Source organism: Hemitrygon akajei, chromosome 8 (assembly GCF_048418815.1).
Source record: "Hemitrygon akajei chromosome 8, sHemAka1.3, whole genome shotgun sequence".
Classification (NCBI taxonomy): domain Eukaryota; kingdom Metazoa; phylum Chordata; class Chondrichthyes; order Myliobatiformes; family Dasyatidae; genus Hemitrygon; species Hemitrygon akajei.
The window spans coordinates 71,041,924-71,054,419 of NC_133131.1; the positions used below are offsets into that span (position 1 = coordinate 71,041,924).

Sequence of the window (12,496 nt, forward strand, 5' to 3'; positions counted from 1 at the left end):
GATCAGGGATTAACACTCTTCTGAAAGGCTTCTGTCTGAGAGGGTGAAGAGGAGATTTATCAGGATGCTGCCTGAACTAGATCAGGGTTTAACACTCACTGAAAACCTTTTGTCTGAGAGGGTCCAGAGGAGATTTATCAGGATGCTGCCTGGACTAGATCAGGGTTTAACACTCGTCTTAAAGGCTTCCGTCTGAGAGGGCGAAGAGGAGATTAATCAGGATGCTGTCTGGACTAGATCGGGGTTTAACACTCGTCTGAAAGGCTTCCGTCTGAGATGGTGAAGAGGAGATTTATCAGGATGCTGCCTGGACTAGATCAGTGTTTAACACTCACTGAAAAGCTTCCGTATACGAGGGAGAAGTGGAGATTTATCAGGATGCTGCCTGGACTAGATCAAGGTTTAACACTCGTCTGGAATGCTCCCGTCTGAGATGGTGAAGAGGAGATTTATCAGGATGCTGCCTGGACTAGATCAGGGTTTAACACTCGTCTGTTGGGCTTCCGTCTGAGACGGTGAAGAGGAGATTTATTAGGATGCTGCCTGGACTAGATCAGGGTTCAACACTCGTCTGAAAGGCTTCCATCTGAGAGGGCGAAGATGAGATTTATCAGGATGCTGTCTGGACTAGATCAGGGTTCAACACTCGTCTGAAAGGCTTCCGTCTGAGAGTTTGAAGAGGAGATTTATCAGGAAGCTGCCTGGACTAGATCAGGGTTTAACACTCGTCTGAAAGCCTTCCGTCTGAGAGGGTGCGGAGGAGATTTATCAGTATTCTGCCTGGACTAGATCAGTGTTTACCCATCACTGAAAAGCTTCCGTATACGAGGGAGAAGTCGAGATTTATCAGGATGCTGCCTGGACTAGATTAGGGTTCAACACTCGTCTGAAAGGCTTCCATCTGAGAGGGCGAAGATGAGATTTATCAGGAAGCTGCCTGGACTAGATCAGGGTTTAACACTCGTCTGAAAGCCTTCCGTCTGAGAGGGTGCAGAGGAGATTTATCAGGATGCTGCCTGGACTAGATCAGGGATTAACACTCGTCTGAAAGGCTTCTGTCTGAGAGGGTGAAGAGGAGATTTATCAGGATGCTGCCTGAACTAGATCAGGGTTTAACACTCACTGAAAAGCTTTTGTCTGAGAGCGTCCAGAGGAGATTTATCAGGATGCTGCCTGGACTAGATCAGGGTTTAAGACTCACTGAAAAGCTTCCGTCTGAGAGGGTGAAGAGTAGATTTATCAGGATGCTGCCTGGACTAGATCAGGGTTCAACACTCGTCTGTAGGGCTTCCTTCAGAGAGTGTGAAGAGGAGATTTATCAGGAAGCTGCCTGGACTAGATCAGGGTTCAACACTCGTCTGAAAGGATTCCGTCTGAGAGGGTGAAGAGGAGATTTATCAGGATGCTGCCTAGACTAGATCAGGGTTCAACACTCGCCTGAAAGGCTTCTGTCTGAGAGGCTGCAGAGGAGATTTATCAGGATGCTGCCTGGACTAGATCAAGGTTTAACACTCACTGAAAGGCTTCCATCTGAGACGGTGAAGAGGAGATTTATCAGGATGCTGCCTGGACAAGATCAGGGTTTAACACTCGTCTGAATGGATTCCGTCTGAGAGGGCGCAGAGGAGATTTATCAGGATGCTGTCTGGACTAGATCAGGGTTTAACACTCACCGAAAGGCGTCCGTCTGAGAGGGTGAAGAGGAGATTTATCAGGATGCTGCCTGGACTAGATCAGGGTTCAACACTCGTCTAAAAGGCTTCCGTCTGAGAGGGTGCAGAGGAGATTTATCAGGATGCTGCCTGGACTAGATCAGTGTTTAACACTCACTGAAAAGCTTCCGTATACGAGGGAGAAGTGGAGATTTATCAGGATGCTGCCTGGACTAGACCAGGGTTTAACACTCGTCTGGAATGCACCCGTCTGAGAAGGTGAAGAGGAGATTTATCAGGATGCTGCCTGGACTAGATCAGGGTTCAACACTCGTCTGAAAGGCTTCCGTCTGAGATGGTGAAGAGGAGATTTATCAGGATGCTGCCTGGACAAGATCAGGGTTTAACACTCGTCTGAAAGGCTTCCGTCTGAGAGGGCGAAGATGAGATTTATCAGGATGCTGTCTGGACTAGATCAGGGTTCAGCACTCGTCTGAAAGGCTTCCGTCTTAGAGTTTGAAGAGGAGATTTATCAGGAAGCTGCCTGGACTAGATCAGGGTTTAACACTCGTCTGAAAGCCTTCCGTCTGAGAGGGTGCGGAGGAGATTTATCAGTATTCTGCCTGGACTAGATCAGTGTTTACCCATCACTGAAAAGCTTCCGTATACGAGGGAGAAGTCGAGATTTATCAGGATGCTGCCTGGACTAGATTAGGGTTCAACACTCGTCTGAAAGGCTTCCATCTGAGAGGGCGAAGATGAGATTTATCAGGAAGCTGCCTGGACTAGATCAGGGTTTAACACTCGTCTGAAAGCCTTCCGTCTGAGAGGGTGCAGAGGAGATTTATCAGGATGCTGCCTGGACTAGATCAGGGATTAACACTCGTCTGAAAGGCTTCTGTCTGAGAGGGTGAAGAGGAGATTTATCAGGATGCTGCCTGAACTAGATCAGGGTTTAACACTCACTGAAAAGCTTTTGTCTGAGAGGGTCCAGAGGAGATTTATCAGGATGCTGCCTGGACTAGATCAGGGTTTAAGACTCACTGAAAAGCTTCCGTCTGAGAGGGTGAAGAGTAGATTTATCAGGATGCTGCCTGGACTAGATCAGGGTTCAACACTCGTCTGTAGGGCTTCCTTCAGAGAGTGTGAAGAGGAGATTTATCAGGAAGCTGCCTGGACTAGATCAGGGTTCAACACTCGTCTGAAAGGATTCCGTCTGAGAGGGTGAAGAGGAGATTTATCAGGATGCTGCCTAGACTCGATCAGGTTTCAACACTCGCCTGAAAGGCTTCTGTCTGAGAGGCTGCAGAGGAGATTTATCAGGATGCTGCCTGGACTAGATCAAGGTTTAACACACACTGAAAGGCTTCCATCTGAGACGGTGAAGAGGAGATTTATCAGGATGCTGCCTGGACAAGATCAGGGTTTAACACTCGTCTGAATGGATTCCGTCTGAGAGGGCGCAGAGGAGATTTATCAGGATGCTGTCTGGACTAGATCAGGGTTTAACACTCACCGAAAGGCGTCCGTCTGAGAGGGTGAAGAGGAGATTTATCAGGATGCTGCCTGGACTAGATCAGGGTTCAACACTCGTCTAAAAGGCTTCCGTCTGAGAGGGTGCAGAGGAGATTTATCAGGATGCTGCCTGGACTAGATCAGTGTTTAACACTCACTGAAAAGCTTCCGTATACGAGGGAGAAGTGGAGATTTATCAGGATGCTGCCTGGACTAGACCAGGGTTTAACACTCGTCTGGAATGCACCCGTCTGAGAAGGTGAAGAGGAGATTTATCAGGATGCTGCCTGGACTAGATCAGGGTTCAACACTCGTCTGAAAGGCTTCCGTCTGAGATGGTGAAGAGGAGATTTATCAGGATGCTGCCTGGACAAGATCAGGGTTTAACACTCGTCTGAAAGGCTTCCGTCTGAGAGTGAAGAAGAGATTTATCAGGATGCTGCCTGGACTAGATCAGGGTTCAACACTCATCTGAAAGGCTTCCGTCTGAGAGGGCGAAGAGGAGATTAATCAGGATGCTGTCTGGACTAGATCGGGGTTTAACACTCGTCTGAAAGGCTTCCGTCTGAGATGGTGAAGAGGAGATTTATCAGGATGCTGCCTGGACTAGATCAGTGTTTAACACTCACTGAAAAGCTTCCGTATACGAGGGAGAAGTGGAGATTTATCAGGATGCTGCCTGGACTAGATCAGGGTTTAACACTCGTCTGAAATGCTCCCGTCTGAGATGGTGAAGAGGAGATTTATCAGGATGCTGCCTGGACTAGATCAGGGTTTAACACTCGTCTGTTGGGCTTCCGTCTGAGACGGTGAAGAGGAGATTTATTAGGATGCTGCCTGGACTATATCAGGGTTCAACACTCGTCTGAAAGGCTTCCATCTGAGAGGGCGAAGATGAGATTTATCAGGATGCTGTCTGGACTAGATCAGGGTTCAACACTCGTCTGAAAGGCTTCCGTCTGAGAGTTTGAAGAGGAGATTTATCAGGAAGCTGCCTGGACTAGATCAGGGTTTAACACTCGTCTGAAAGCCTTCCGTCTGAGAGGGTGCGGAGGAGATTTATCAGTATTCTGCCTGGACTAGATCAGTGTTTACCCATCTCTGAAAAGCTTCCGTATACGAGGGAGAAGTCGAGATTTATCAGGATGCTGCCTGGACTAGATCAGGGTTCAACACTCGTCTGAAAGGCTTCCATCTGAGAGGGCGAAGATGAGATTTATCAGGAAGCTGCCTGGACTAGATCAGGGTTTAACACTCGTCTGAAAGCCTTCCGTCTGAGAGGGTGCAGAGGAGATTTATCAGGATGCTGCCTGGACTAGATCAGGGATTAACACTCTTCTGAAAGGCTTCTGTCTGAGAGGGTGAAGAGGAGATTTATCAGGATGCTGCCTGAACTAGATCAGGGTTTAACACTCACTGAAAACCTTTTGTCTGAGAGGGTCCAGAGGAGATTTATCAGGATGCTGCCTGGACTAGATCAGGGTTTAACACTCGTCTTAAAGGCTTCCGTCTGAGAGGGCGAAGAGGAGATTAATCAGGATGCTGTCTGGACTAGATCGGGGTTTAACACTCGTCTGAAAGGCTTCCGTCTGAGATGGTGAAGAGGAGATTTATCAGGATGCTGCCTGGACTAGATCAGTGTTTAACAGTCACTGAAAAGCTTCCGTATACGAGGGAGAAGTGGAGATTTATCAGGATGCTGCCTGGACTAGACCAGGGTTTAACACTCGTCTGGAATGCACCCGTCTGAGAAGGTGAAGAGGAGATTTATCAGGATGCTGCCTGGACTAGATCAGGGTTCAACACTCGTCTGAAAGGCTTCCGTCTGAGATGGTGAAGAGGAGATTTATCAGGATGCTGCCTGGACAAGATCAGGGTTTAACACTCGTCTGGAATGCTCCCGTCTGAGATGGTGAAGAGGAGATTTATCAGGATGCTGCCTGGACTAGATCAGGGTTTAACACTCGTCTGTTGGGCTTCCGTCTGAGACGGTGAAGAGGAGATTTATTAGGATGCTGCCTGGACTAGATCAGGGTTCAACACTCGTCTGAAAGGCTTCCATCTGAGAGGGCGAAGATGAGATTTATCAGGATGCTGTCTGGACTAGATCAGGGTTCAACACTCGTCTGAAAGGCTTCCGTCTGAGAGTTTGAAGAGGAGATTTATCAGGAAGCTGCCTGGACTAGATCAGGGTTTAACACTCGTCTGAAAGCCTTCCGTCTGAGAGGGTGCGGAGGAGATTTATCAGTATTCTGCCTGGACTAGATCAGTGTTTACCCATCACTGAAAAGCTTCCGTATACGAGGGAGAAGTCGAGATTTATCAGGATGCTGCCTGGACTAGATTAGGGTTCAACACTCGTCTGAAAGGCTTCCATCTGAGAGGGCGAAGATGAGATTTATCAGGAAGCTGCCTGGACTAGATCAGGGTTTAACACTCGTCTGAAAGCCTTCCGTCTGAGAGGGTGCAGAGGAGATTTATCAGGATGCTGCCTGGACTAGATCAGGGATTAACACTCGTCTGAAAGGCTTCTGTCTGAGAGGGTGAAGAGGAGATTTATCAGGATGCTGCCTGAACTAGATCAGGGTTTAACACTCACTGAAAAGCTTTTGTCTGAGAGGGTCCAGAGGAGATTTATCAGGATGCTGCCTGGACTAGATCAGGGTTTAACACTCGTCTGAAAGGCTTCCTTCTGAGAGGGTGCAGAGGAGATTTATCAGGATGCTGCCTGGACTAGATCGGGGTTTAACACTCGTCTGAAAGGCTTCCGTCTGAGGGGGTGCAGAGGAGATTTATCAGGATGCTGCCTGGACTAGATCAGGGTTTAACACTCACTGAAAGGCTTCCGTCTGAGAGGGTGAAGAGGAGATTTATCAGGATGCTGCCTGGACTAGATCAGGGTTTAACACTCGTCTGAAAGGCTTCCTTCTGAGAGGGTGAAAAGGGCATTAATCAGGATGCTGTCTGGACTAGATTAGGGTTTAACACTCGTCTGAAAGGCTTACATCTGAGAGGGTGTAGAGGAGATTTATCAGGATGCTGCCTGGACTTGATCAGGGTTTAACACTCAGTGAAAAGCTTCCGTCTGAGAGGGTGCAGAGGAGATTTATCAGGATGCTGCCTGGACTCGAGAGGTGAAGGTAAAGCAACCCTTGGGAGGAAGTGATCATAAAAGGATAGAATTCACTCTACGGTTTCAGAGGAAGAAGACAAGATTGAATGTATTCGTATTTCAGTGGAGTAAAGGGAATTACAGGGGCATGAAAGAGGATCTAGCCAGAGTTGAATGGACACTATCAGGGCTGACAGCAGAGCAGCACTACTATAGTTTTGGGGGCAATTCGAAAATAGATACATCGCAATGATGAAGAAATATTGTAAAGGGAGGATATGGCAACCGTGGCTGACAAGGGAAGTCAAAGACAGCATCAAAGCAAAAGAAAGAGCATATAGTATAGAAAAATTTAGTGGGATGATAGAGGACTGGAAAGCTTTTAAAGAGCAAGGCAACTAAAAATCCATCAGGAAAGAAAAAATGAAATTTGAAGGTAAGCAGGAGAATAATATTAAAGAGAAAACTAAAAGTTTTTTTAGATATATAAAGTGTAAAAGAGATGAGAGAGTTGATATTGGACCACTGGAAAATGATGCTTGAGAGGTATAATGGGGAACAATGAAATGGTGGACAAACTGATCAAGTATTTTCCATCAGCCATCACTGTGGAAGACTTTAGCAGTAGGCTAGAAGTTTGAGATTGTCAGAGTTGAGTTACTAAGGAGAAGGTGCTTAGGAAGCTGAAAGATCCGAAGGTAGATAACTGACCTGGACCAGATGGACCACACCCCGGGTTTCTGAAAGAGGTCGCTGCAGAGATTGTGGAGGCATGAGTTAAGATCTTCCAGAAGTTTACATTCTGGAATGGTTCCTGAGGACTGGAAAATTACAAATGTCACTCCTCTCTTTAAGAAGGGAGAGAGACAGAAGAAAAGAAATTATAGTCCATTTAGCTTGACCTCTGTGGTTGGGAAGATGTTGGAGTCCATAATTAAGTCAGAATAGTTTCCTTTGGGGAAGTCTGTTGGAATTTTTTGAGGAAATAATAAGCAGGATAGACAGCCGATTTTGTTTATTCGGATGTTCAGAAGGTGCCGCTCGAGGCCCCGTAACAAGGTAAGAGCCCATGGTATTACAGGAAAGATACTAGCATGGATAGAAGATAGGCTGACTGGCGGGAGGCAAAGAGGTGCCCTACTCTGGTTGGCTGCCAGTGACAAGTGGTGTTCCACAGGGACAGTTTCTTTTCACGTTATGTGTTAATGATTTGGATGATGGAATTGATGGCTTTGTGGCCAAGTTTGCAGATGATACAGATAGGTGGAGCACTCGGACCATTGTGAGCAATTTTGGGCCGCTGGTCTGAGAAAAGGTGTGCTGGCATTGGAGAGGTCCGGGGACGTTCACAAGAGTGATTCCAGGAATAAAGGGGTTAATGCATGAGGAGCATTTGATGGGTCCAGGCCTGTACTCGCTGAAGTTTAGAAGTTTAGAAGAATGAGGGAGTCTCTCATTGAAACCTATTAAATATTGAAAGGCCTAGACAGTGGATGTGGAGAGGAGGTTTCCTCTAGTGTGTGAATCAAGGACCAGGCTCTACGATCTAGGTTGAGAGCGATGATGGAATGGTGGAGGAGACTCGATGGGACGGGTGGCCTAATTGTGCTCCTACGTTTTACAGTGTTATGGTCTTTTCATGAGGATGGGTTGACTGAACTAGGGCTTTTCTATTTGGAGTGAAGATGAGAGGTAACTTGATGGCAACTTGATTTTTCCCAGGGTGAAAATGGCTAATATGAAGGGGCATAATTTTAAGGTGACCGGAGGAAAGTATAAAGTGAGTCAGAGATAGAGATATATATACACACACATCTTTTACACAGAGAATGGTGGGTGTGAGCAACACCCTGCGGGGGATGGTGATAGAGTTAGATATATCAGGGACATTTAAATAACATCAATAGGCACGTTGATGATAAAGAAATGGAAGATCATGTGGGAGGGAAGGTCTAGATTGATCTTGGAGTAGGTTAAAAGGATGGCACAACATTATGGGATGAAGGGCCTGGTGTGCTGTAATGTTCTGTGTTCCACGCAAGAGAGCAATCTGTCAGTAGGATGAGAGAGTCAGCACAGAGCATGTTCAAATATCCAGAGTAGGGCCTGTCTAACTTCTGGTTAGATAAATGCACCAACCAACAAACCACACCAACATCCTGCCAAAAAAGCCTTTGTCTATTGTGTATAATATGTATAAAATCTACAGTAAATTGTATATACAAATATAATAGTCATTATACAACTGGAATATTAAAGCAAGTAGGCGACGCTGAGTATTTATAAGGCATTGATCAGACCACGCTTGGAGTATTGTGAGCAGTTTTGGACCCACCCCTTATCTAAGAAAATATGTGCTGACATTGGAGAGGGTGAAGAGGAGGTTCACGAGAATGATTCCGGGAATGAAAGGGTTAGTGTATGAGGAGCATTTAATGACTCTGGGCTTGTTCTCATTAGAGTTTAGAAGAATGAGGGGGGAATCTCATTGCAACTTACTCAATACTGACAGGTCTGGGAAGAGTGGATGTTGAGAGGATGTTTCCAATAGTGGAGGGATCCAGGAACAGAGGGCACAACCTCAGAATAGAAAGGTGTCCATTTAGAACAGAGATAATGAGGAATTTCTTTAGCCAGATAAAAGGTGGTGAATCTGTGGAATTCATTGCCACAGCCAGCTGTGGAGGCCAAGTCATTGACTATATTTAAAGCAGAGGTTGATAGGTTCTTGATCAGTCAGGGTGTCAAAGGTTACGGGGAGAAGGTAGGAGAATGGGATTGAGAGGGACAATAAACCAGCCACAATGGAGCAGACTCAATGGGCTGAATGGCCTAATTCTGTTTCTATGTCTCATGGTCTTACAGTCTAAATTACAGTGCTGGGGCCTGTAGTGGAGTTGAGATCTAACTGTAATGTTCAGACAAAGTCTGGATATATCTCCAAAAGGGAAAGAAATAATATGGCAGTAGGGTGCGTTCTTGGGAATGTATTGCTGTTAAATCGAGCCAGTGGAAGTTTGATGGAATGAACAGCCTCCTTCTATGCTTAAGGTACTCTGTGACTCTGTGGTCCCACGGTCATCATGCTTAACTGTCAAACCAACTGCTGATGGGATGCAGAGGAACCATCTTCTAACTCTGCTGGATGGGGAGACAAAGAGGAAAAAAAATTATAACTTACTGTGGCAAGGTATGTTACAGAGGAAATGCATTGCCTGAAACCCTGGCAAGCAAACCCTCTACACTTATTCATTAATATATTAAGGTTGTCATAGCCAGGCATGGTTCCCATGACCTATTAAATGCGCCCAATGGCATGCGTCCAAATAGCCTCTGACAGCCAAGTCCAGCTTCTGGCCTTCATGTGTGGCTTAGCTACTAAGCCCTGTGAAACCGTTTCTACTGATGGGTTAAGGGGAAAGGTGGGTTACTGATGCCTTAAAACCAGTCGCTTCAGGCACATGGGGCTCATCAGCCATGGTTAGCAGTGAAATCATTCCCACTTCTCCATTAAGTCAGTGGTGACCCATGGGAGACCTGATAAAGTTGAAGTTTAATTTTGCCCAAGTTCTTCTCCACTAAGGTTGGGTGGAACAAAAACTACAGGCCATAGGTTCAGGGTGAAAGGTGAAAAGTTTAAGGGGAACACGAGGAGGGTCTTCCTCACTCAGAGGATGGTGAGGGTGGAACGAGCTGCCAATGGAAGTGGTGGGTATGGGTTTGATTTCAACTTTTAAGAGTAGTTTGGATAAGTACATGGATGGGAGGGTAATGGTGGGCTATGGTCCTGGTGCAGGTCAATGGGACTAGGCAGATAGTTTGGCACAGACTAGAGGGGCTGAAGGGCCTGTTTCTGTACTGTAGTGTTCTATGGCTCCAAGTTCAAAGTCTACTTCTGTTTTGAGTGCACTACCATCTGAAGACGTTTAAAATCCAGGAGATTAAGGACATCAATGTTGACAACTCAAAGTGTTTCCAGCATTTTCAGTTTATGGTTCAGGTTTCTGCTATCTGATCCCCTCTACATAAACCTGTCCTTTAAAAGGGTTATATAAACTAACTCCACCATCAGATTTCTGAACAATCCATCAACTCCTGCACACTACCTCACTAATCATCCTTTGCAAAGGACAAAGTACATTTATTATCAGAGTTTGCATACTATATACACCCTTGAGATTCATCTCCTCACAGGCAGCCACAAAACTGAGAAAATCAATAGAATCCATTTAAAAAAAAGACCATCAAACACCCGATAAAGTGCAAATCGTGCAAACAAGTAGAGTGAGCAAATAGCATTCAGAACTGAAGTTCACAAAAGTGAGCCCACAGCCACGAAGCCAAATCCAGGAGCCTGTTAGTTGCAGGTCACACCTTGCGCTGTACCGTGGATACAAAACAACAAACTTTAAGGCACACGTTAGTGATAGTAAACATGATTCTGAGCTCAGCATTGTCGTAATCAGTTGACAGATCAGTTGGTCCTCCAGACTGAAGCCTCACCATGACTGAATTGCAAGGAACACACTTAGCTACAAATATTTCATTATGCTTTACCAAACATGGCTTTATGGCAGCCCTGCTGACTGCATCTCTTACCAGAACTCTGGTTTAGCGGACCTTCGTGTCGATCGCGCAGAGTGGGTCGGTAAAATTGCTGCTGGACAAGAGCTTGGGAATTTCCAGAAGACCATTCAGTCCATCAGGCCAATGCTACCTTTCAGTAAAGATCGATACAAAAACGGCAGAGAAGGCTAACTCCTAAAGAAAGGTGATGAATACCCCAACACTTACCTCTGCATTGGGCGCAAGGCCAGTCTGCAGATGCCCAGGATACTAGTCTTCTTCACGCTTAGAGACCACAACGCTGATAAAAACAGACGGACAATACAATTGAGTGACTTCTCAACACAGCCCCCATCTCTCCAAACGTCTCACTCAATGGTGAAAGAGACTGAAGAGTAGAATCAAAGGCCAAGGGAAAGTACATCGGGGGGGGGCATAAATGGAGAGAATACAGAGGAGCAAAAGGGAGAGAATTGAGGAGGAAGGCAAAGTGAGGGAATCAGGAGGGAGGATAGGGGGGCCTGTACAGCAGGAATGAAAGGGTTAATGGATGAGACAGTTTGGTGTCTCTAGGCCTGTACTCACTGGAGTTTAGAATGGCTGGGGGTGTGGAAATCTCATTGAAACCTATCAAACATTGAAAGGCCTAGATAGAGTGGATGTGGAGTGGATGTTTCCTACAGCGTGGGATTCTAGGACCAGAAAGCACAGCCTCAGAATAGAGCGACGTCCATTTAGAACAGAAATAATGAGGAATTTTTTAGCCAGACAGCAGTGGAGGCCAAGTCATTGAGTGTATTTAAAGCAGAGATTGATAGGCTCTTGATTAGTCTGAGTGTCAAAGTTATAGAGAGAAGGCAGGAGAATGGGGTTGAGAGGGATGGTAAGTCAGCCACGACGGAATGGGGGAGCAGTCTTAATAAGCCAAATAGCCTAATTCTGTTCCTATGTCTTTTGGTCTTAAAACTACCGGGGAGATGAGATTGCACTGAGAGACACCGTAAGCTGAACAGTCTCCGATATAGTTAAATATTATGGAATAGAAATAGGAAGAATGACATTAGGATCATTAACTACAAACCCTCAATTCCAAAAAAGGCCACATTCTATGGACAGAGCAACACCTTGTGTCAGTATCAGTTTTAACACAGTTTCACACCAGAAAGCTCTTCGGGGGAAATATCAAACTAAATTTAGCATGCAGCCACATAACTATTGGAACGAAGACAAAGATGGAGGGAACACACACCCGTCCTTATCAATGGGTCAGAAGTGGAAAGAGCAAGCAGTTTAGAGTTCTTGGGTGTCAACATCTCTGAGGATTTATCCTGGGCCTAACAAATTAGTGCAGTTACGAAGAAGGCAAGACAGCGGCTATACTTCATTAGAAGGTTGAGAATTTCTTTGTTACCGAAGACTCAGATTTCTCCTGGAGAGTATGCTAACTGGTTGCATCACTGTCTGATATGGAGGAGCCACTGCACAGGATTGGAAAAAGCTGCTGAAAGTTGCAAACTCAGTCAGCTCTATCATGGACACCAGCCTCCTCAGTATCCAGGACACCTTCAAAAGACGATGCCTCAAAAAGGCGGTATCCCTCATTAAGGACCCCCGTCACCCAGGACATGCCCACTTCTCATTGCTCCCATCA

The 12,496-nt window shown here is 46.0% G+C and overlaps 1 protein-coding gene across 1 annotated transcript in view; it reads right to left on the minus strand.

The window, feature by feature from the left end:
* Positions 1-8,142: 8,142 nt before the first annotated feature.
* LOC140731973 (omega-hydroxyceramide transacylase-like) overlaps positions 8,143-12,496 on the minus strand; it is a 35,194-nt gene continuing 30,840 nt past the window's right edge. Inside the window, exons 5-6 of the mRNA XM_073054017.1 lie at positions 11,074-11,146; positions 8,143-9,420 (exon numbers count right to left, since the gene is read on the minus strand). Coding sequence (XP_072910118.1) covers positions 9,276-9,420; positions 11,074-11,146 — 218 coding nt within the window. The 3' untranslated portion in view covers positions 8,143-9,275. The remainder of the gene's footprint in view (positions 9,421-11,073; positions 11,147-12,496) is intronic.